General features: G+C 34.2%; 1 protein-coding gene across 3 annotated transcripts in view; it reads left to right on the top strand.

Annotated features, from left to right (window-relative positions):
* The window catches only part of ARFGEF1 (ARF guanine nucleotide exchange factor 1), a 144,837-nt gene that overhangs the window by 103,287 nt on the left and 17,765 nt on the right, over nucleotides 1-23,785 (top strand). For all 3 annotated transcript variants that reach the window (XM_081816075.1, XM_081816076.1, XM_081816077.1), the window contains 14 exons: nucleotides 2,195-2,323; nucleotides 3,208-3,366; nucleotides 3,607-3,757; nucleotides 8,993-9,083; nucleotides 13,779-13,819; nucleotides 13,913-14,082; nucleotides 14,442-14,593; nucleotides 14,734-14,906; nucleotides 15,705-15,865; nucleotides 16,926-17,056; nucleotides 19,928-20,057; nucleotides 21,137-21,272; nucleotides 21,354-21,492; nucleotides 23,200-23,272. In XM_081816075.1, coding sequence (XP_081672201.1) covers nucleotides 2,195-2,323; nucleotides 3,208-3,366; nucleotides 3,607-3,757; nucleotides 8,993-9,083; nucleotides 13,779-13,819; nucleotides 13,913-14,082; nucleotides 14,442-14,593; nucleotides 14,734-14,906; nucleotides 15,705-15,865; nucleotides 16,926-17,056; nucleotides 19,928-20,057; nucleotides 21,137-21,272; nucleotides 21,354-21,492; nucleotides 23,200-23,272 — 1,836 coding nt within the window. The remainder of the gene's footprint in view (nucleotides 1-2,194; nucleotides 2,324-3,207; nucleotides 3,367-3,606; nucleotides 3,758-8,992; nucleotides 9,084-13,778; nucleotides 13,820-13,912; nucleotides 14,083-14,441; nucleotides 14,594-14,733; nucleotides 14,907-15,704; nucleotides 15,866-16,925; nucleotides 17,057-19,927; nucleotides 20,058-21,136; nucleotides 21,273-21,353; nucleotides 21,493-23,199; nucleotides 23,273-23,785) is intronic.

The following is a 23,785-nucleotide window of genomic DNA, read 5'->3' as shown; positions in this document are numbered from 1 at the left end:
ATAATAAGTATTTCCCTGTATCATTAAAAATTCTTCATAAATAGCTTATTTATTCTCTAAATTAGTTCTTTAAACATCTTCTAAGCTGGCATTAAGAATCTTTCCTCTTATCACCATTCTACTGCCATTAACCTCTCCAGACATCCTCATTTCTCATCTTATTATTGTAGTGTACTAACTGGTATCCTTAGGTCTATTTTTGTGCTCCTCTTATCCATTTACAGAGGCCAGAATGATCATTTTAAAATACAAAAAGAAATGTTGCCTTCTTCCTTAAGGCCCTTCACTAACTTTGCATGATACTATGATGAAATTAACACATCCACAACATCTGTAACCTTGCGTGGTCTGGCTCCAACTGCCTTTCCAGCCTCATTGCTAGATTTCTTCGGTCTTACTAGGCTGCAGTCACACAGCATTCCTTCAGTTTCTAGAAATGTCCTAAATTATTTTCTTTTCAAAGCATTCTTACAAGCTGTGTCTTTTGTCTAGAATGCTCTTTCCTTCTTTGCCCACGTGGTTTCAGCTTTAAATGTTACCTTCTCAGACAGGTCTACCCTACCCCCACCATCCAAATTTGGTCCTTTTTCATAATGTGCTATGCTTATCCTTCATTGTATTTATAACAGTTTGTGTTTATACATTTACTTATTTTAAAATTTAATATCTGTTTACTAGACTTTAAGTTCCATGAGGCAAGGGACTATGTAATGTTCACTTTTCCCAGTATCTATCACCGTTCTTAGCTTGTAGTGTTCAGTAAACAAGCATTGACTAAGTACCAGACTAAATGAAAGATTTCTAGATGTGATATAATATTAAGGGACTTTTTAAATATTGCCAAATTGTATTTTAACCAAGGGTTGTACAGTATGAATGGGTAATTTCACTGACCCCTGGATATTATTTAGGTGTAGTTCGATAGGAGAAATCATTGTCTTTAATTCCTAATGGAGTTAAATATATTTTTCACATTTATACTTCTTCTTGTATAAAATATTGCACAGGTTTCTGAATAGATGTGCTGTTTCTCTACTTAAAATAGAACATGTAATTTATTACTTCCATGTGGTACTTCATATTTTAAAAGTACTGTATTTCATACGCTTCCCAAAGCATCTCTCTATAGTGGCAGTCCAGGTATTAAAGAGAAAGAAAATGAGGTTCAGAGAGATTAAGTAAGTGGCAAAGCTAGGACTAGAAATAAGGTCCTGTGACATGTTCCTTTATTTAGGGATTATATACTTTTACTTCTAAACTTTCTGATGTTACAAACAAAGCTTTGGGTAATCCTTTGGGTAATGTTTTTCTTAGTAATCTTAAAAACTTTTTAGATCTTTTTAAAATTCCAGTTGTCATTTTTACAGTACACTGGTATCAATCTTTTTCATCTCTATGGTTATGTGGATATGTATTTTTGCTTCGTTAGAACCTATTAAAAGCAACAAATACTCGTATTAGACAATTCAGGGTTACACAAGCACACACCAATGTATACACATATGTTTTGATGTCAGAATTTTCAGTAATCCAAAGGCATTTTTGTTTAATTTACATTACAGTTTTACATTAGGTATTTAGTATTACCTACTGGTAAAATTTAGTATTTGTTGGTTTTTGCAGTTTGTAACAAAGAAGTATTTTATTGAACTGTATTTTTTAAGTATTGTCCAACTAGGAACCAGACATATCATTGATAGTTCAGTGTAAAATATTTGACTATAAAAAAAGTAAGGCTAAATGTGATGTCCAGGGAGCGGGCTTAAAGAAAAAAGAATAAGGTAATTATTGCAAGTAGAAAATGACTAAAAGGATTTTCTTAGAAATAAAGTCTGTGAAATACTGCAAGGGCCTTTAAAGCTTGCAGAGAGAGATGAGTTCTGAAAGTAGGGGTAAGACTACTATCATTTATGAATAGTGACAATTCCCGTTTCTTATTGATGTGAATAATTTATAGATGCTGTACTTAAAATATGCCTAAGGTCCTCTAGTGAATTTGTAGTCTTGCTGTCCCTCTTATTTAAGCCCAGGCAATATTATGTATTTTTTCCCCAAAAAAACTCATTACTTTTTTTTTTCCAGAATTTTCTCAAATCATTTGTCTGAAGCTTTGAGAAATATTAATGTATTACTACAATAAAATTTAATTATCACTTGATATTCATGATAGAGTTTAAATTTTTAAATTTTCTAGTTGGCTTGGACACCTTTCCTGGCTGCGTTTAGTGTGGGTCTGCAAGATTGTGATGATACTGAAGTAGCCTCTCTTTGCCTGGAAGGTATAAGATGTGCAATCAGAATTGCATGCATTTTCAGCATTCAGGTAACAAAGAATTTTGCCTTTGTAGCCAGTGTGGAAAACATAAATTACTTACGTCATGACTATAATTAAAATTATTTTTTTATGTTTGACTTACTAAAGACTAATTTCAAGTTTATGATGGAATTTAAATGAATCTAATGTTTAAGTTTCTGAGAAACTGTGACAGAAGGGGTAGTTCTATATTGGTTCATCTGGAATTCATCATGATAACTTTGGTTAGCATTTTTTTTCTCTATAGAATATTAGCCATATCCAAAGTTTCTAAGACTTTGAATTTCTATATGTTAATTTGAATATCTTATTTAAATATGTTGCAGGTTCATACTTATTGAATCATATTTTTTCATACTTGTGTGCTTATATATATTACTTTATAATTTCACTTAAACCTAAGAAAAGTTATCTTGAAGAGAACCAAGTATCTAGAACTTAATTTTCATGAAGACAGGCCCTTCTAGTAATTTATATACTTTGATAATAAATTTTAGCCTTGCTAAAAAAAAGCTTGCTTGCTTTTTTTTTTTTTTAAACCCATTTCACATTTATTTATGAATGTTATGGCTTAAAAAGCACAGCCTAGCTGTAGAGAAAAAATGAGCACATTTATAAATCACATTTCTGTTAGTCTGCACAGTACTTGAAACATAAGCACTCCAGGAATTTTTTTACTATATGAATTTATTTGTTGTCACTAAAATCTCATCTTGATTTGACATCTCCATTGCCTTTAGATTTTAGAAATTCATTTAAATAAAAACACTGTAGTTTGAGGTATGTAATTTGTCAGTTAAAAACTTAAACAAGTAAACAGTTTGTCAATAGGGAATTAGAGATCACTCTGTTGTGTTTATAACAATGTAAGTATACTTTTCTCTTTTTTATAGCTGGAAAGAGATGCATATGTCCAGGCACTAGCAAGATTTACCTTACTTACAGTGAGTTCTGGTATTACTGAAATGAAACAGAAGAACATTGATACAATAAAAACACTTATCACAGTGGCCCATACAGATGGAAATTATTTAGGAAATTCATGGCATGAGGTATAAGCACTTTATTTTCAACTTTACAGTTTGGTTTATAAAATGATTTAATGCTAAATATTCTGCCCACTGACATGCTTAAGTGTTTGGGAAAAAATTTAGTATATTCAGGATAAGTTTATTTAGGTTTTTGTAATGATTTATAATATAGCCTGTATTTAAATCCTGGCTCCATACATTTAAGTATTTTTGCGATCATTTTTAATGTGGAATTAAAAAGATTTTTTTTTTTTTTATAAGATTCTGAAGTGCATCAGTCAGTTGGAGCTTGCACAGCTTATAGGAACTGGAGTGAAACCTCGATACATTTCTGGAACAGTACGGGGCAGAGAAGGATCTCTTACTGGAACAAAAGATCAGGCTCCTGATGAATTTGTGGGTCTGGGGCTAGGTGAGAATTTTAAAAATTATTTTTATGAAGTATCAAAGATTCTTGTTCAGTATGTGTAACTTTATTGTAGCAAGGAAATATAATTGAGGGACATGATAAAATGCCCTTTGTGGCTAACCTTATGGGAAAAGCAAGAAGACCATTTTTGCCTGGTCTAGTTTGCAGCATTAAGTGGCCCTTAATCTAAATCTCATAGTTGGGGGTAGGAGAAAGGTACAATTTAAAATGACCTATTTTTAACACTAAGCAGGTAACTTAAATGAGTGAAGGCTTGTATAAGATGATAAATAGTTGGGGCAACTGGAGAAAGCATTCACTTTCAGATTTTTTTTAAAGGCACTATGCAGTCCTAACCAGACTCTTATACTGGTATAGAAACTTCCCCATGGTTCCTTATCTGCTCAGTGTGGCCAGGAACTTCCAGATTTAACCCAATAGAACAAAGCAAAATATTAGTGAGAATGGCTACAGAAGAACTAAAGACAATACATTTTGAATCATAAATGGGAAGAGTACCACCAGGGAAGAAGCAGCATTTAGACTGTCTTTGGCTTTGAATACGTACTTTGGGGTTTGAACTCTTTTGTGTATCTTCCTTACTGTGTGCGGGTTACTTTAACTCTCTGAGCTTTGGTTTCCACGTCTGCAAACTAATAGTAATATCTGCATAGAGGTCTTAGGATTAAATAAGAATATGTATAAATGGACTTGGCACAGTGGCTGGTATATTGATGGTTTGTGGATTGTTCTCTGTCCACTTTCCCCACCCCACTTCCATCCAAGAAATCTAGAGACATGACTTAAGAAGAGCAGGAAAGAGATGAGATCGAGGAATATTTACCTTTTTAAGGTTTTTACTCTAGCACTATATTTCTGGATATTTTTTATCTTTTTGTCTTTTAGTGATTTCTCTGTTATTGCTTGCAGTAAAAATACGTAAGGAAATCCAAAAAATCCTTTAAATTTGAAAAAATGATCCACAGGGAAAGAAGAAACACCAGGACCATGTGTGGCTTTAAGTTGGCCTGGGGACAGTTATTTCCTAGTGATATTTCAACTGTGGCAGCCAGCAGTGCAGTTCTTTTACCCAGCTGTATCTTAGATACTTTGGTTCTGGGAGGTGAAGGTATAGACCTAATAACTTGGTGACCCAGCAGAATTTAAAACCAGTGAGCACCTTCATGGTGACTTATATCACTTAGAAGTCTGAGATACAGATGAAAAATATTTACCAACAAGTGAAATGAATGTGCATTGATTGATTCAGTAATTTTTGAAAGGCATTTTTGTTTGGGGGGTGGGGTGGGGAAAAGCCAAATAGGAGTACAGGAAGGCTAAAATAATGACAGGTGCAAATTGCCAGCGCTTAATTTTGGCAAGTAATAAAAGTAGGTTACACTAAAAATAAAACACCAGTGGAGTATTTTATCTTCTAAAAGTTTTAGTCAAATAAGAGAAATAATGATACTTACTGATAATGTTTCCTAGTATACTTGAAAGTAAATTAAATTAATCATTATTGTTGTGCTACCTAAGTTGTAAGAATATGAGATGACCTGTCTTCTCACTTCAGGAAAGGGGAATTTACATAAAAATAAATACTTTTTGGATCTGGAAATGAAATAAAAAGTTCAGGCTTCCAAGCCACTCAAGCAACCAGCCATATTCTTCCACTTCTCTTTCTTGTTTTATCTAGATTTCATCTTATGTCATCTATTTCTCTTTTGGGCCTGCTCCATTCTCCACTCATTCCTGATTGATTAGGTCTCTCATTTTTGAGTCTGCATCCTAGAGGGATTCAGTCTGTTGACTTGGCCCCTGTTGGGCAGAGTCTTCCCTTCAGGCCCTCTCATCAGTTATCAACTAGCCCAGTGTGGCAGATGTCCACTCCTGTCCATCTGTGCCCTATCACTTAGGCAACAGATGTTTTCTTCAGCAGGATGCTGTAGTCAGAATTTAAGCTAGAAGAGGATGTAGGCCAGACATTCGAGCTTGTTTAATCTGTATATATATGGTTTTTAAAAATGAATTAGTATCCTCCTTTATTGATAGCATCTACTTCCAAGTGTTCATGTAACCACGTTAATAGGACTGAGTATATGTTTATGTGACTTTCTGACTGATAGGATGTAAGTCTGTACTTCCACTTTTTGGAAACGTGAAACTTTTAATTATTAAGAATACATAGCATATGGTATTTTTTAAAAAGGATTTTATTTGAGAGGGAGAGAGAGAGAGCACAAGTGAGAGGCAGAAGGAGAAGCAGACTTCCCGGTGAGCAGGGAGCCCGGCGCAGGGCTCCATCCCAGGACCCTGAGATCATGACCTGAGCCAAAGGCAGATGCCCAACCAACTGAGCCACCCATGCGCCCAAGTAGCATATGATTATTAGAATTATATACATACTGTATATCAAAGTTTAAAAATTCAGTGGTTTGGCCATAGAAATCTTAAGTGAATATTCACTCCTACCTCTTTGTTCTTTATCTGAGTATTTGTGCTTTGAGTAATTTGTTTGGTAAAGCTGAAACTATTAGCCTGTCATGTTACAGTGTTATACAGATCTTCGAAAGATTTCATGTGTTTTTGAAATAGGTTCCTTGGATTGCTAAACATTTTATATATTTTTTTTGATTCCTCTAAATATATTTCTTAATGATTACAGATTATTATATTTAAATATAATAATAAAAACTCTTAAATATAAAAATAAAAGCTTTCTAGGAAGGACATTCAGATAATACACAAAGGAAGTTAGTGGTGATGGGCATTATTTTTTCTCATAGACTTTTCTTTGTTAAATTCCTGTAACGTGCTAATGTGCTTCAAGTGTTGCTTGACACTATTTCCCTAACCACTCCAGTTCTCTGTCACTTATTTCAGGCTTTCGTCCTTGTTCACTTGTATTATAGAAATAGACTCTTTATTTGTCTTTCTAGCTCTAGTATCTCTTCCTGTTTCACTGTGTTCTACAGATACTACCAGAATTATCTTTCAGAAAATAGGTTGCTTAACATAAGAATAAAAAAAAAAAATAGGTTGCATTATGTCAGTCTTCTAAAAGGTCTATTTTCCTGGTTTTCAATTTTTTTTTTTTTTTTAAGATTTTATTTTATTTTTTGACAGAGACAGCAAGAGAGAGAGTATAAGCGGGGGGGAGGCAGGGAGAGGAAGAAGCAGGCTCCCCGCTGAGCAAAAAGCCTGACATGGGGCTTGATCCCAGGACCCTGAGATCATGACCTGAGCCGAACGCAGACACTTAGCGATTGAGCCACCCAGACGTCCCTCAATCTTTTTTTTTTTTTTTGAGATTTATTTATTTGAGATAGAGTGCGCGCACATGTGCGCGAGCAGGGGTGAGAGGCAGAGGAGGAAGAAGGAGAGGGAGAGAAGCAGTCTACCTCCCAAGTGGTGAGGCCAAATAGGGTCGATCCCAGATTGTGATCATGACCTGAGCTGAAATCAAGAGCCACCCAGGTGCCCCATATTACTCTATTTTCAAAAGCAATACATTAAAAGTAACAGTCAAGGTTCTTCACATTTTAATGTTACCCTCTCTTTCCAGCTTCATCTCCTACTACTGTTCTGTCCCTTCTCTTTTGTCCCCAGCTAGATCCTCCATTATGGCTGTAGCCAAGTGTGTTAAAACATGGTGTTTACTTTCATCCTTCCATTAGTTTATATATGCTGCTCCTTTTCCTTCTGCCTCCTTTTCTACATGATTATCCTTCTAGGTCCAGCTTGAATTAATGCATCATCATATATGAAGGTTTTCCATGAGCTAATAACCCTGTTCTTCTCCTCCCAAAATTAGTTCTCCTTCTCCTCCCAAAATTAGTTCTCTTTAGCAAAACTTGTATTATATGTCATTAGTTTATCTCAGCGATGGAGTAATTATTACATTTTACTAAAGTTGGTTATAAGTCTGTCTCAGTCTGTGTCTCCTGGTAAATTATAAACTCTCTGAGGTCAAGGATCACATCTTTTTTCACACTGTTCAGTTCCTGGAAGAGAATTTGAATTTAGCTGCTTTAAATAATATCATCTATTATGGTTGTATTCATAAAGGCATTTAATGAGTGTCTGGTCCGTTGAGTCAACAAATATTTCTTAACATCCTCTTTGGACTTAATATTGTGACGTCGAGAAATAACAGCAATTAAAAAAATGTGTATGATCTGGTTCCTTGCCTTAGGGAACTTTTAATTGTACTGAGAAGGCAACATTTATGTAATTTATGTGAAACTGTATGGAAAAAATCCTGGTCTGACTATTATTTACTTAAGTAAATGCTTAGTTCAGAGGAACAATGGGAGGAATCCTTCCTGAGAACTCAGATTGGGTTTTAGATAGTTGAGGGATGGCCTGAATAGATTCTGTAATGGCTAGAATGTTGAAGAGTACTACCTTAAATGCTAGGCTTAAAAAGTTTATGCTTTATCCTGAAAGTAATAGGCAGCAAAATGAATGTGATGATACAGAAAAATTAACCTGACAGGAGACTAGAAAGAGAGATTGAAGAGGGAAAAAATTAGCAGCAGGGAAAGCAGTCAGGAAACTATCCGTAATCTGGCCCTGAAATTATAAGGCTCTACATTGTGTAGGAATGAAAATGAAGGAATGACACCAGAAACAGATCAAAAGAAAGATTTAGTAACTCGTGGAGGAGGGGAAAGATATCAAAGATGATTGTGAGGTTAAGAGCGAAAACTGGGAAAATTGTTCTGTCCAACATATGGAACCAGTTTTGAGGGGGAAAGAGAAATGATTTTTTTGAATAAGAAGATACTACAAAATACAGTTAAAATTTCCAAAAAGCATTTGTAAATATAGAGAACTGGAGATTGAATGACAGGGAGATCTAATTATATGGAATTGGGAATCATCCTAAGAAGATAACATTGGAACTACAGTTAGTGCTATTTCTTAAACATTAAGGGAAATTATGCCTACTGTCATTAATTTTGTGATCTGAATTCTCAGTGCCCCTAATTTGTTGATCTCTGGAAGCACAATTTGTCTTTATAACCATCCATGTCTATATGCCACTTAGTATAGCTAATGAAGCGCATTTGGCCTTGATATAGGTCACTAATGCCAAAAGCATTATTTACCAAAAGCTTTATTTCTTTCATTAAGAAAATAACTGTTTTCAGAAATATGTTTTAGAACTATAAGTGTATTCTTCTACTGAATTATTTTCAAACTGAAATGACTCTCTTTTATGTGTGGTAGTTGGAGGAAATGTGGACTGGAAGCAGATAGCAAGTATTCAGGAATCCATCGGAGAAACCAGTTCTCAAAGTGTTGTTGTTGCTGTAGATAGGTAAGGTATTTATTTTATTCCCTTTTCAAATGAATACTGTTTCAATTCTGTAGCATTTAGGTGTATTTTGCTCCGTAGTGGTTAAAAAAGAAAAATTATTGCCAAAATAACTTTCCTTAACTATTATAAGACTATACTGTGATATATGGTGATTTTGATGATGAAGTACCTATAATTTTGCTCTTTAGATCATGGAATACAAGAAGGAGATAAACAGTATGAAAATTTAACTTAAAATAGATATTAGTGGACATTAGGGAAATGGTAATCTTGATGAAAAAGAACACGTTTTATTTTCTTCATAGAGAACTAATTGGTCTTATTATATGAAAATGGAGTGTTAATCTTTCAAGTCCTATTTGATATAAGATTGCATTATGGGTAAGTGAAGGATTTGCTGGCAATTCTCATTGCAAGCTTCTTTGGAAAGGACTTCAGAGTTTGTATAGTATATATATTACCAAGTATTCCTCATTTTTAGTTTGTTTTCTAAAAGTGAACCCGTACTAAATGTTCTTTTGAAGATTAGCTTTTTCTAGATGAATGCCCAAATATTTGAAACTTAACATTTTACAACACTGACATTTAAATTTTTTTATTACTTGTGATGAAACTGTCCAAAATATAATACGTATTTTTTCTTGGTGCTTGGAGACTTACGCTAATCCAGAATTTTACTTCAGATAAAACTTTTTGCTATAAGTACAGACTGAGCTAGAGTATTCAGTGGCCACTGACCCTGGAAATATTCCCTGCAACTTTTTCTTTGAAAAGAACTCTTAATCTTCACTTGCTGACCTTTTTTTTTTTTTTTTAATAAGGGAAGGAGGTCATTTGCCTTTTCCTTATGAAGGCTGAAGAAAGATTGCATATCCTCTTAGACCCCCTGTATAACTTGAAGGCTTACCATGTGCTTGGCACTTTTCAAAGTACTTCCTAGGTATTACTTATCACTTAATACTTCCAGTAACTTAATGAGATAAGTATTAATATTGTCCTTAGTTTATAAAGGAGGAAACTGAGGCAGAGGGGGCCTAAATAACTTGTTCATCCCCACAACTAATCTTGTCTTGATTATTGTTGCAATAACGGTTTCATCCACAAAGAATTTTGAGGAGTGGTGCCAGGACATAGACTCAGGCAGCATGTCTCTTGAATGTACATTCTTACCCTCTCCACCGAGCCTCTGCCTGCATGTACAACTGGAGAGCCATGTAATAATGTCTGCCCTTCTGTTGTCAGGGTAGCTTGTTTCCAAATCATTTTCCTGCCTTCAGTGTCTTTATGAGAATCTCTTCAGACAAGAGTTAACATTTTACGTACTATTTATTTCCATAGTATATTTTATATGACCATAGCCAGTTCTAATTTATCCATCTATGCACTGTTTGTTGCAGGGAGACATTCACTCATTTGAGTAAATGATAGGCCTCTCCATTTTAAGAATTTAAGGTATTTTAGAGGGGTCTTAACACAAATTCTGTTAGTACTTTGTTGTCTCAGATTCATCATCACCAGATAACTTCTGCAAACATAAATCCAATGTCCAATTTTATACAAAACCTCAACATTTAAATTTTAGCTTATAATAAAAGCATTAAAAGTTACATCTTTGATTTACTATAGGATTATATTCTTGTGTGGTACTTTTCACTTTCTTATTAAATTTCTTCTGAATTTCTCAGTATTAGAGTATATTTTCATATGTAATATTCTGACTAAATTCATAAGCTAAGTCAGATAACTTAGGTATTCAAGTCAGTGGTGTGAATATTGTTAGGTATCATCCTGGAAAGTTCTGTACTTGTCTTGTAACAAGTCATTTTCTTGTCCTTAGGTCTGTTGTTCTGAATAATCTGTTATGACAAGTATAGGAAGTAAACATGAAAAAATTAAAGTAGTTGTTTGTTTTTTTGCTTATTTATAGCTTCTGTTTCTTAAGAAAAAAAATATATGATTCTATTAAAAGCTACTTTGTGCAGGAATAGATTTTGTCCAGGAATGAGTTACCACTAAAAGTTAAAAAACAGTACCATAGTTTTTGTTTTTACTAATTTTAAGCACACCAGATCTAGCTTTATATTGGCGCATCTCACACTTTGGAACATTGTCTCCTCAGAAAATACGTGTAGCTCATCCCCAACTGCATTTGCTCATAAATATCTTCGGATTAGGTCTTAGAAATAAGTGTTACCTCTGATATTTTCACTGTGAAAACTTTTTACATATACAGTAATTTAGTTTGCCTCTGTATTATATACAGTTTAAAGTTTATGTGGTCCAGAATCTGCAGGTTTTGTCAACCTTTTTTTTTTTTAACTTTTTTTCTTGTATTGCTGCATTGCTTTTCATTTTGTGGCTGAAGCAGTAATCTATCATTTTGTTTTCCTGCTCACAGTTTTTCAGCACAGGTCTTTTAATATTAACACACAAGATTTTCATGCATCCGTCCTTTGCTTTTCATACAAGGAATGTAGAATCCATTTCGTAGACTGATTTTGTGAAACATAGCTCTGTCCTCTTGCCTTAGTTTATGAAGGCTTAACTTTAAATGCCTCCACAGACTGCTATGCTCTACCATATGGCTTATCTGTAGTGGAGCATTACTAGAAATAAAGTGACCCCTCAGAGGCTACCACAGTGAGTAGGAATTTGAATGCCTTTTTTCAGGATGCATGCTCCCCCTAACTTCTGTCACCCTGAGTCTATAAACTTGTCTGATTGCTACTGGTATTTCTTTGTCCTTGTTCTCCATCATTTCAGGGCCTTCAGAGAATTTGTTGCTTCTTTCCCCTGTAGTTGCATATAATGTCCATCGCTTTACCCCTCTACTCTTTGTCATTTGCTTCCTTCTCCGTTTAAAGAATTTTTTTTTCTTTTTTTCCTCTCTTTTCTTGTTGTTTCTCCTATATACTGTTTAGTTTTATCACTGTGATTATTTTTTTTTTTATATAGCCATTGCCTATGTACCTGTAGTTTGAGAAATCACCTAATGACATTTATAATGTGTATTCTAGCCATGTTCATTTTTGTTCATGTGAGAAATTTGTAGCCTTTGTATATTTTTAATTTCTGGATCCAGTCTAACCACTGAATTAAACGGGGCCTGTATTATGCTATTTTTTCCCCCAGATGATGTTCTCAGCCAGATCTTTGAATTACTATTTTGTTCTGACGAGCAATAGAGGAAATCTTAAAATATTCCTTTAGCAGGAGAACCAGAGTGTGAGTCGTCATGTCAGTTTTTTAGGCTGTTTTTCCTGTCTTGTATTTGTTACTCATTGCCAGGACACATGGACAGACATACAAGGGCACTGAGGTTAAAAAATCATGATATACTCACAACATGGATATAGTGGACATAGTAGGAAAAAAAAACCTTTCAGAATATATTTTAAATGTTTTATGTTTTGCTCAGGTAAGTGTGAGGCGGTATATCAAAGTAGTTAAGAGGGTGGACTCTGGGGGGTGCCCACCCTGGTTTGAATCTTAGCTGTAGGACTTACTAGTTCTGTGACTTCGAGGAATTCATTAAATATCTTTGTGTCTCAGTTTATAAAATTAGAAGTTATACCAGTCCCTACTTCACAGGCTATTTGTGATTACTAAGTGAGTGGCTATATTATAAAACACCTAGAATAGCAGCCACTTCGTGGTTGTTGGTAGCTATTACTGTTACTATGATTACTTTTTATTTCTTTCTCTTTTTTTTTTCAGATTTATTTATTTTAAAGAGAGAGAGAGGGTGAGTGGGGGGAGAGGGGCAGAGGGAGAGAGCATCCCAGGCAGAATCCACAGTAAGCACAGAGCCCGACACAGGGCTCAATCTCAGATCACGACTTGAGCTGAAACCAAGAGTTGGTCACTTAACCAACAGAGCCACCCAGATGCCCCAGATTACTTTTATTTCTAAGCTTAATATTTGACCTGCTTCTGCCTTTAAGGTGTCCTTTTTGCCATGCAAATCCTGTGGTACACAATGTAAATTGAGGAATATCAGTTCACCCTGGAAGGCTCATCAGACCCTTGGTTACAAACCCAGAGCATCAGTAAAAATGCAGACTTTAAAAGGACTAATAGGTTTATGCTGAAATACTTTATGAAACTTTGAAACAAATAAAAACCTTAGTGAAGAAAGCTGGGCAAAGCTGGACAGCACAGCTTAACTCTAAACATTTGAATTTTCCAGGACATGTTATTTAGCCACTTCTTGGTTAAACTATTAGAGACTATTTGCAGCTTCTGTTAAGTTGCTTGTAATTTAACATAAATGAGTTTTAATCAAATGTATGTTACTTGTAAAAGCAAAGAATTTTTCATCTTAACATGCTTAATGCTAGTAGATAATCAGGAAAAATTGAAAAAATCTTCTTTTTTGTACTGTGCCAATTATCAGTTAGTTTTACAAATTGATATTTTCCTTATCTTAGAGTCTCATGTTGATCTAGTGTTTGTAAGCCTACTAATAAAATTAACGATACATTCTTATTCTATTATCAAATGCAAAGGAGGGAGAGAGGAACATCCAAACTGTACTTGTTATGAAGCAATATGTTAACAATATCATTTGACTACCTGATTTTTTGTTCCTTTAAACCAGATTTAAAGTAGCAAGTACCTCAGGCTACTTACTTTTGAATTGATATAACAGAAGTAAGACTTTATAAATTTTTGAATTATGTTTCTTTTCTTTAGAATATTTACAGGTTCTACAAGACTAGATGGAAATGCTATTGGTAAGTATATACATTTATTTCACTTAAATTGGTTTTTTGGCTAAAAGACTTGAAAGTTAAGCTAAAAAAAATGTAAATCTATTTATATTATAGTGGATTTTGTCCGTTGGCTCTGTGCCGTGTCTATGGATGAATTACTTTCCACTACACATCCAAGAATGTTTAGTCTACAAAAAATAGTAGAAATATCGTATTACAACATGGGAAGAATAAGATTGCAGTGGTCTCGAATTTGGGAAGTTATTGGCGATCATTTTAATAAGGTATTTGAATAATTGTAGGATTTGCTTACATTTGTAATGTTTTTTGTTGTTAAAATTCCTTATAATGTAATTGAGACTTTTTTCTTTTTCTAGGTTTTTTAAATTACATTTTTGTAATTAAAATTAGAAAACCCTTTGAATCTTTTTTTTTTTAAAGAAGTGATTGCTGTGGGTTTTAAGAATTTAGTTAAAATATGTTTTTCTTGTTGAGAAATATTGTTAGTACACCTAGTGCTTTTGTGGAGAATTTCAGCATTTACCTATCTGTGCTATTAGTCATATATTTTTTCTAAAACAAAAATGAAGAAATAGATTTTCACTGCTGACATTAGCACCCTATATTTCTGTTGCCATTACAGGTTGGCTGTAATCCTAATGAAGATGTAGCTATTTTTGCAGTAGACTCCTTGAGGCAATTGTCAATGAAGTTTTTAGAGAAAGGGGAGCTTGCTAATTTCAGATTCCAGAAGGATTTCTTAAGACCGTTTGAACATATAATGAAACGGAACAGGTATTATATTTGTTGAATTGCTTAATATCAGAAAAATACCTTATTATTTTCCACCGCAGGGGGAAAACAGAAGAAAGGAGAAAAAAAAACTGATGGGTTTTATGTATATGCATATCCAAGCAATTATATTAATATTTTAGGTCTCCAACAATTCGAGATATGGTTGTACGGTGTATAGCACAAATGGTTAATTCTCAAGCTGCTAACATTCGGTCTGGATGGAAGAACATTTTCTCTGTGTTTCATCTAGCTGCATCCGATCAAGATGAAAGCATAGTGGAACTTGCATTCCAAACAACAGGGCACATTGTCAGTGAGTATTCTTCTGCCTGAGTTCACGTTTAAAAAAAGAAAACAAAACTTTAATGTGTTCAGAAAATAATACAAAAGTAAGATCAAGGGCCTATTCTGGGTTTTAAGTTTACCAAGTTTTGCCTGTAGAAACAGAGTACATAATGACAGTAATATTGTTATTACATTATCATAGTTAACATTTATTGAATGTTTACGTTGTGGCAAGAACAGTAAGCACATTGAATGTGTTTCCTTCCATGTTTACAACAACTCTATAATGAAGTGTCTTCATTATCCCTTTTTAAATAGATCAGGAAATTCAGCCCCAGTGAGGTTAAGTGACCTGCATAAGGTGCATGATGGAGTTGTTGGGATTCAAAGCCAGGGAGAGGTTTTTGACCACTCCATTATACAGCCTCCTTAAGGGAGAATTAAATACTGAGGATGTAAGTTAAGCCTGTCTGAAAGATGATAATGATGATCATCATTATTTTTCATAGATTAAGAGACTGAAATACAGATAGGTTGAACATAATTTTGTATATTCAACTCAACAACTACTGATTCGGGACGTACTGTGTACTGTCACTGTATTATGTGCTGGGTTTATAGTGTAAAGAAAACACAGACCTGTGTCCCTCTCCCCACTACTCAGGACAGTCAAGTAAACAGTAATGACAGATACAAAGCCATGTCTGTTAGACATCAAAACCCTTCACCTTTAAGTATGCTTTACATCTGGGGGTTGGTGTTTTTTGGTGCAGTTAAGAATAATTGAAAAACTAAAATTACTTTGATATATTTTTTACCCTTTTAGCTCTTGTGTTTGAAAAACACTTTCCAGCGACCATTGATTCTTTCCAGGATGCAGTGAAGTGTTTGTCTGAATTTGCGTGCAATGCAGCTTTCCCAGACACAAGCATGGAAGCAATTCGACTTATTCGCCATTGTGCAAAATATGTGTCTGATAGACCTCAGGTATAGTGTCATTTAGTAAACAAAATTTTGCTGAGTATTTATTTCCAGTCTAAGATCAAAGTTTATTTGGGAATTGAGGGGATAGGAAACGTTTTTCAGTAAACCCCAAAATTACCTGAGCTTGATTCTGACTTAAGTGATTAGTAATGATAGCTATCATTTATTAAAGGTGTCAGGTCTTTGTTTTTCCAAGTGTAATGATAGCTGTCATTTAGTCTACGGCCATACCACCCTGAACACGCCCGATCTCGGAAGCTAAGCAGGATTGGGCCTAGTTAGTACTTGGATGGGAGATAGCTGTCATTTATTAAAGATGTCACGTGTTTTTCTATTTCACACGTATTAACTTGTTTAATGTTCTTAACTTTATGGGACAGGTAGTGTTATAGCCCCATACAGATAAGGAATCTGAGGCACAAAGAAGTTAAAAAAAATGTGTCCATGGTTGCAGGGCTAGTAAAGGAGACCTAGGGTTTGAACCGAATCCTGTGTTTTTAGCCTTTTAGCCCATACTGTTTCTTGCATGTGGTGCTGTGCGGTACTGAAGTTGACTGTCTGTCTATAGATGAGTGTGGACTTAAGCACTGGAGTAAAAAATTGAATTGGCAACCTGGCTGCCAACCTTAACTTGCGTCTCTGAATCTATCTCTGTAACTATTATCAAGAGAAGTGATGCATTAGATTTGGTAGTAAAATTTTTTACTACATACTAATGTGGACCTATGGGGGTGCTTAGTACTTTTTACATACATTGACTCATTTGACCTTCACACTTCCCAGGGCGGCTGATAAGGCTGCATGTGTCATAACCAGGGAAATGATAAATATGCAAGCCTGATTTAACCTGGCGAATAGAATAATACAGAAAAGCTGATGACAGAGTTGAAGCTGAAACCAACTTTGGAATTTTAGTGCAGTGCTCTTCATAGGCAGTTATAATCTCCATCTTTCTATAAATTGTTTATCAAATTGCTTATTTGTAAAGCATTTAAAAAATTTTTTGGAGAAATAATACAGGTGTTATGTTTTGCCTTAAGTATATCTCCCTTTCTTCCTGAAGGCTTTCAAGGAGTACACAAGTGATGATATGAATGTGGCGCCTGAAGACAGGGTTTGGGTCAGAGGATGGTTCCCAATCCTCTTCGAGCTGTCCTGCATCATTAATAGATGCAAATTAGATGTAAGAACCAGGTAACAATCAGTGTTTGTAACTATAATTTTGAAAGGCTCGTTTTGACCGCAATGAATTTTTGTTTTGTGAATGTAAGTTCAGTAGTTGAAGGCCGTAAGTCCGTAAGTCATGCGTTTTATCAAATATAGTAATATTTGATAGGCAGATTTTAAAATATGTTAAATGGAACAACAGTAAAAATGGAAATACTACTTTTCCTTCAGATTTTAGTCTAGCATTTCACTTTGAGTTTTAGCTTCTATGTTAATTTAATAATGTTACACAGTCTGTCTTTTCATACATTTGTTTCCAAATAAAAATTGAAGTTAGTGGCACAATTTATTTTCCTGACAAATGCTAGAAGAATTTCTCAATGCATGTCCTTGGTCAGCTTTAGATAAAGAACCATTTCTCTTTGAAGACTGGTCAGTAACACAGTTTTGAATAATACAGGTCTATTAACAAAGAAGTGTGCTCTTTCAAAAGTATATTCTCAATAAAAGATCTATATGAATGTATAGTCCATTTGTGAAGAAACTATTAGGGATATAATGCAACTGGATAAGCATTTAGTATGCTCTTCTTATGTTACAGCTCATGTCACTCCCATAGTAAAATTTTTATCCTACATTTTTTACTACCAAATTGAAATGATTGATTTGTGTATCCTGTTACCTGTCAACAAGTGCTTGAGACACCATGAGTTCAATCATATGTTTAAATAAAATCTGTCTTTTATGTATCCCCTCTTCTTTTTAGGGAGGATCATTAGTCATTTGGGCAGTTAACTTTATTGGATTTTTTAAATTGGAAAGGTAGTAAATAGAGACTTGTAAGATATCAGCGATAGGACTATAATGAAGGAATGAACCTTTCCTTCCTCCTCTTATGCCACAGCCACCCTTATCCCCATCCAAGGTGGAGTTGATACATATCCTAAGAAATTTCATTTTTATTTGTTATAAGAGAAATTTTATAAAATTAGGTAAATAATCCAAAATAGGACTCAAACCTTAGGAATTTGTCATAGAATTTAATAATCACAAGAACACTATACAGCATTTTAGACATTGAGAATTGTTTGGCAGTGGACCTGTTAGGAACTTGATAAAATTCAAGATAGCCGCTGATTCATGTAAACTAAATTATTGAGATTTACAACTTTGAATTGTCCAGCCACATCATTGGAGCAGCTAACATATCACGACCAACACATCATATAAACTCAGCACCCCCTCCCTGCCCTTGTTTCTTTGTAGAAATTTATTTGATGAGGGGACCTTCCTGCTTCCTTAGTATTTGAGCCTGTCCTTGTCTGGGACCATCCTGCTTTCCTTCTTGCCATATCCCATGATCAGATTATGGATGAGTTCTAGTTGTTAAAGAGAAAATATGTATTCTGGTTGATAAAGGAGAGGAAAGATGTGAGTAAACTTTGTTCAGTAATGGCTTTTTCTTATTTTATTCCAGGATTTGTAAGGGCTGATATTTAGATTACATTTGAAAAATGTAATACCATGATTTGTATAACAGGTTAATTACATAGTACTTTCACATGTGTTCTTATTTGATTGCCTCAAAATTCTGTAGATTGAGGGTTGGTTAATTAACCTGGGGTCTCACATACTCTTTTTCCCTGTACCAGCAACTTAAGTATTGCTTTCAAAAAGATTTCTTGAACAGTGAAAATCCTTGGAAACCTCTGTAGCTCTGTGGGCCTGGAAGAAACAGGATTCCCACATCCCCTTATCCCTAGCTGTGGGAGTTAGCATCCAGTTACTTAGAGTGGGAGGAAATGGATTTCAGGCTCAGGAGATGGAGGAAGAGGGAGCCTTGTTCCATTGTAGGGGGAAAAATGAATTCCAACAGGCTTCTCCCAAAGAAGAGAGTCTGTTTCTTCCACAGGAATTTCTTTACTACGGTTCCTTTACTTTTCATTACACACATTAGGTATCTCTTACGGATCAAATAACTCTTATGGATCAAATAACTGCTGTGAACTTGCTGAAGGACCAAGCTACCATAATGTACTTTACACGTTTATTTAACAGTTAGTTATAGCCTGCTGTGTGCCAGACATGAATTAAGCCCAGAGGTAGCATAGCAGCAAATGAGCTGGACTGCGAACCAGTCCTTATGGAGTCTTTAGATAACATTTGGTTCTGGCTTACCATCAGTCTTCTCAGAAATATAAACCTTTTTCTAAATGGAAAGATACCTATTTTGCTAGAAGAAAGTAACATGTAGAGAAAAGATCAAGCTTTTTAATGGTTACATGAAGGGATTATTATTTAGAGGAAGATAATAAGGAATCAGGAAGGCAATGTTGAGTTTTTAATTTTAACACTTATTCAAAAGACAGTGAATGTGGTACTAAGCAGTTTATTTGTTCAGTAAATACTTATTGTGTGCCTCGTGGGTGACAAGCATTGCTCTGTCTCTGGACTATAGTAGGAAACAAACTGCCCACATGAATGTCTTAGTGGATCAGTTCCTTTGGTTTCTGGGATATCTTTTTCAAAGAGTTATAGGACTTTTAGCAACACTTTAATTGCTCATACAGTATCCCTGAACTAATTTTATGATGATCACTCACAATCTTTAATTTCATTTACAATCTTAAAATGCTGGGATGATGGGGTGGGAGTGGAAGAAAAGTGAAATAAAACATTTTAAGGCCAAGGCCTTTGGAATTTTCTCCTACATGATGCGTCCCAAAGAAACCAGTTTTACAGTTGAAATTTCTTAAAACTGAATCTCTTATGTTAGTTTAAAACCAGTTTTAAACTTTTTTAGTAGCTTCATGACCTCTAAAAACTATTTTAAGAGGGGATTCTGATGTGGCATACTTTTTTGTATTACAGCTGTCCACTTGTGTTCTATCGTTTTAGGGGTTTAACAGTAATGTTCGAAATAATGAAAACTTATGGCCACACTTATGAAAAACACTGGTGGCAGGATTTATTTAGAATTGTTTTCAGAATCTTTGACAACATGAAATTGCCAGAACAGCAGACAGAGGTAAGAGAAAAATATTTTCATTTAACACAGTCAAGTTAAAAGGTTCTGAATATTTTCTCTAATACAGTTTAGTAGATCAAATCAAGTACCTGGAAAAGAAAAAAAAATTCCTAGAGAGTTTTTCATTATAATAAGAAGTATGTCTTTATAAAGAAAGAATGCTAGTTGGGGATAGAATCTGAGTTAATGAACTGGTTGTTTTCAGTGTTTTTGTTGAACTTCCAGTTTCTTTCCTCATTTTAATATTGCCACAATTACAGATACCAGTAGCTTTCTTTAGTATTCATAGTGACATCTTATTCTGAAGTGAGTACAGAATACATAGTAATAAGTTTTATTTATTTTATGTCAATGTCTTTTACTACAAACCAATTATGGTATGCATCTCAGTAAATGTAGGGAGAGAGCCTCAACTTTTCTTGTTTTGTCCTATATAGCTATATTAAATGCAGACATTAGGGACACTGACCTGCACGAAGTTTTACTTTAGATTTGTGATTTTTAAATCTACAGGTAGACTCTTACTGAAAACATCTAAGTAGACATATGTGTATGCACTGGCACAAGGATTAGTCCTTTATGTATTTAAGAAAAATAAATAATTTATACTTATTTTGTATGGCCCTATTCACCATTTATGGTATTTTCAAGTAACCATACTTCATGAGAGTTTTATTTTAAATTTATGCCAAGCACACTTGGATAAATTCTTACTTCCTTCCACTTTATTTCTCTTTTATGTTCTGTCATATTATGGAGCAAGGCCAGCTGTTGATATTCATGCATATTGTTTGAGAAGAGTCATAATGTTAATAGCAAGACAATTCAGTGATAATTTTTTAAAATCAAAAATAATGCAAAAAATAGATAAAATTATTTTATACATAAATTGTGGAATAATGGAGAAAAAATAGATCTCAGATACTGAGTCGAGGTGAATGTAATATTATAGAGGGAAGTAAGTGCTCTGAAAGGAACATGGACAGACTTAGCATTTTTAAATAAGCAAACATATTTCTTCTTTAATTCTGGTTGTTGACGAATTGTCTGACCTTCTTTTAATGACTTTTTTGCCTTAGAAAGCTGAATGGATGACTACGACTTGTAATCATGCACTTTATGCGATCTGTGATGTATTCACCCAGTATTTAGAAGTACTCAGTGATGTACTTTTGGATGATATTTTTGCCCAGCTCTACTGGTGTGTGCAGCAAGGTCAGTCTATAGCAAATAGTGACACAAAGTGTTAAATGTGGCCCTGGCAATATATAAATGAATTGCTCTTTTCTTTTCCAGACAATGAGCAGTTAGCACGATCTGGTACAAACTGCTTAGAGAATGTTGTTATTCTGAATGGTGAGAAATTTACCCTAGAAATCTGGGATAAAACTTGTAACTGCACACTGGATATCTTCAAAACCACAATCCCACATGCGTAAGAAGATTTTACTCAACTTTATATTTGTATATTGAATGATAGACATAAAAAGTTTGATAGTAACTAGTGATTTTTTTTAACAAATTCTTTTAAAAATACTTCAGTGTTCCATGAATTTGTATTTATTGCAAATCAGACTCCTATAAACCGTAACAAATACTTGAATTAAATTCTTTATAAACCAGACACTTTCAGTCTGATTCGTCATATGGTCATTGGTCATATTGAGGTGATTCTGCTTTAATAGGGTTTTATTTTTATTTATCCAGATTAAAGCAAGCAGTGGTTTTGAATTTTAAAAAAGCAACAAAAAAACTAAACATCTATTTCAGTTACTTTAGATTTAATAATCTAAGGAAAATTTATTTGCAAATGTATTTTATAGTTAATTGTCATCTTCTAATGAATTAGTTTGGAATTGAATTGTAGGAGTTTTTATCAATGGAGAAACTAAAGACACAGTCTCACTAAATGACTAATAGCATCTGGATTATTTGTAGGACATACTTGAAGTTACTTCCCAGCTCAGCCTTTGGGGCTCTCTGACCTATGCAAAGTTTTACTTTAGATTTACTATTTTTAAATCTACTTAATAAGATGCTTTAAGTCTTACTTAAGTCGTACTTAAAACATCTTAAGTAGATATATGTGTATGTACTGGCATAAAATGATGTATGAAAACTAGTTCAGATTTTTAAGCATCATAAACTTTTTCTGGACATGAGTGAAATATGTTTGCACTGATACGATCCCCTTGTAAGTATCCTAATAATTAGGACATTGGAAGTCAAACAAAAGGGACACACCTCTAGGAAAGCAGTCTCTAGGTGGGTCTAAACTAAAAAGACAAATATTGGTCAGCTTTTCTTATTTTTTTGGTGCACATTTTGTTGGAACAATGTACTTGACAAATGATCCATTTTTGTCAGAGTTTATCTGTAGCCCTTATGTCAAAAGACAGTATGAATTCTTGCCTAGCTGTTGTCCCTGTGAAGTCAACAGAAACCAGCCAGGCTGAACATTCTTCTTTGTTTGTTTGTTTTAGGAACTGCCTCTGTTTTAATTTATTGAATTACAAATTCAGGTTAAGATACATGATCTTAAAGATCATCTAATAAGCATTTCTTAATAGAAAATAACTGTACTAGAGTTCTTTCCAAATTGAATTGAAATGATGTATCTACCATTGTCTGCTCCATTTCCCAGGAGCTCCTCCTTCTCAGAAGCAAGAACTTGGGCCTTAATCATCTTTCTATTCCAAGTACCCAATCCAGGGATGGCAAGTTAGTTTTTTCTTTTGGGCCAAATTTTATTTCATTTATTTTTATACATTAAAAAAAAAATAGAATCTAAAGAGATCCATGAATTTTTGAAAAGTCTCAAACTTTTCTCAATCTTACTTTAGGAAATACTTAGAAAAAGTGAGTTTAAAGTTTTTGAAACTTTCCAGAAGTGTTTTTTTTTTTTTAACTGATGACCAGAGTACCCTTTTGATTATATTATATGCTAGTCAGTTGTTTTCTGGAAATACATATTTTAAACTTTTTACTAGATTTTTTTCAGCAAATGGTTTTTAGCAGTAGTCAGAGAAGGATTATATTGTTTTTGGCATATTCTTGGGACTTTTTTATGCCTGTTTTAAAACATGTTGAATGTGTCATGTTTCACACTCGCAGTGATTGGTGTGATTTGGTATTTTTAAAGGCTCTTAACCTGGCGTCCCTCTTCTGGAGAAACTGTTCCCCCACCTCCATCTCCTGTGAGTGAAAAACAGCTGGTAAGTTTTCATAAATAAATCATACTTAAAATTGCTTGTGAGAAGTAATTTTACCATGGGCCAGCTTCTTTTATGTGAGTCCACATCTTTAAAAAAGATGGCATAAATCTGTCCAAAATTCTTAGGTTAAGCTTCATAATGGTAAATTTCCCGGGTGGCTAAAATTTATCTCTGTAAGTGCCATGAAGGAGGCATTTTAAATTATTTTATAATGTAGATGGTCTGAGACATAGAGTAAAATGATGTCAAGAGTTTTAAGATCCAGGTATGAGATTATGTAAGGATTTCCATGCCAAGGGGCACCTGGGCAGTGCAGTCGGTTAAGCATCCACCTCTTGATTTCAGCTCAGGTCTTGATCTCAGGGTCCTGAGTTCAAGGCCCACGTTGGGTTCCATGATGGGTATGGAGCCTACTTTAAAAAAAAAAAAAAAAATTATAAAGGATTTCCTTACCAAGCTAAAGATATTATTTATTTTAAAATTTTTATTTGGATACAATTTAACCTATGAGAA

Source organism: Leptonychotes weddellii, chromosome 4 (assembly GCF_054177405.1).
Source record: "Leptonychotes weddellii isolate Sample4059 chromosome 4, ASM5417740v2, whole genome shotgun sequence".
In the NCBI taxonomy this organism is placed as follows: Eukaryota; Metazoa; Chordata; class Mammalia; order Carnivora; family Phocidae; genus Leptonychotes; species Leptonychotes weddellii.
Note: the sequence above shows the minus strand (reverse complement) of the source record. Positions and strands in the feature narration are given on the sequence as shown.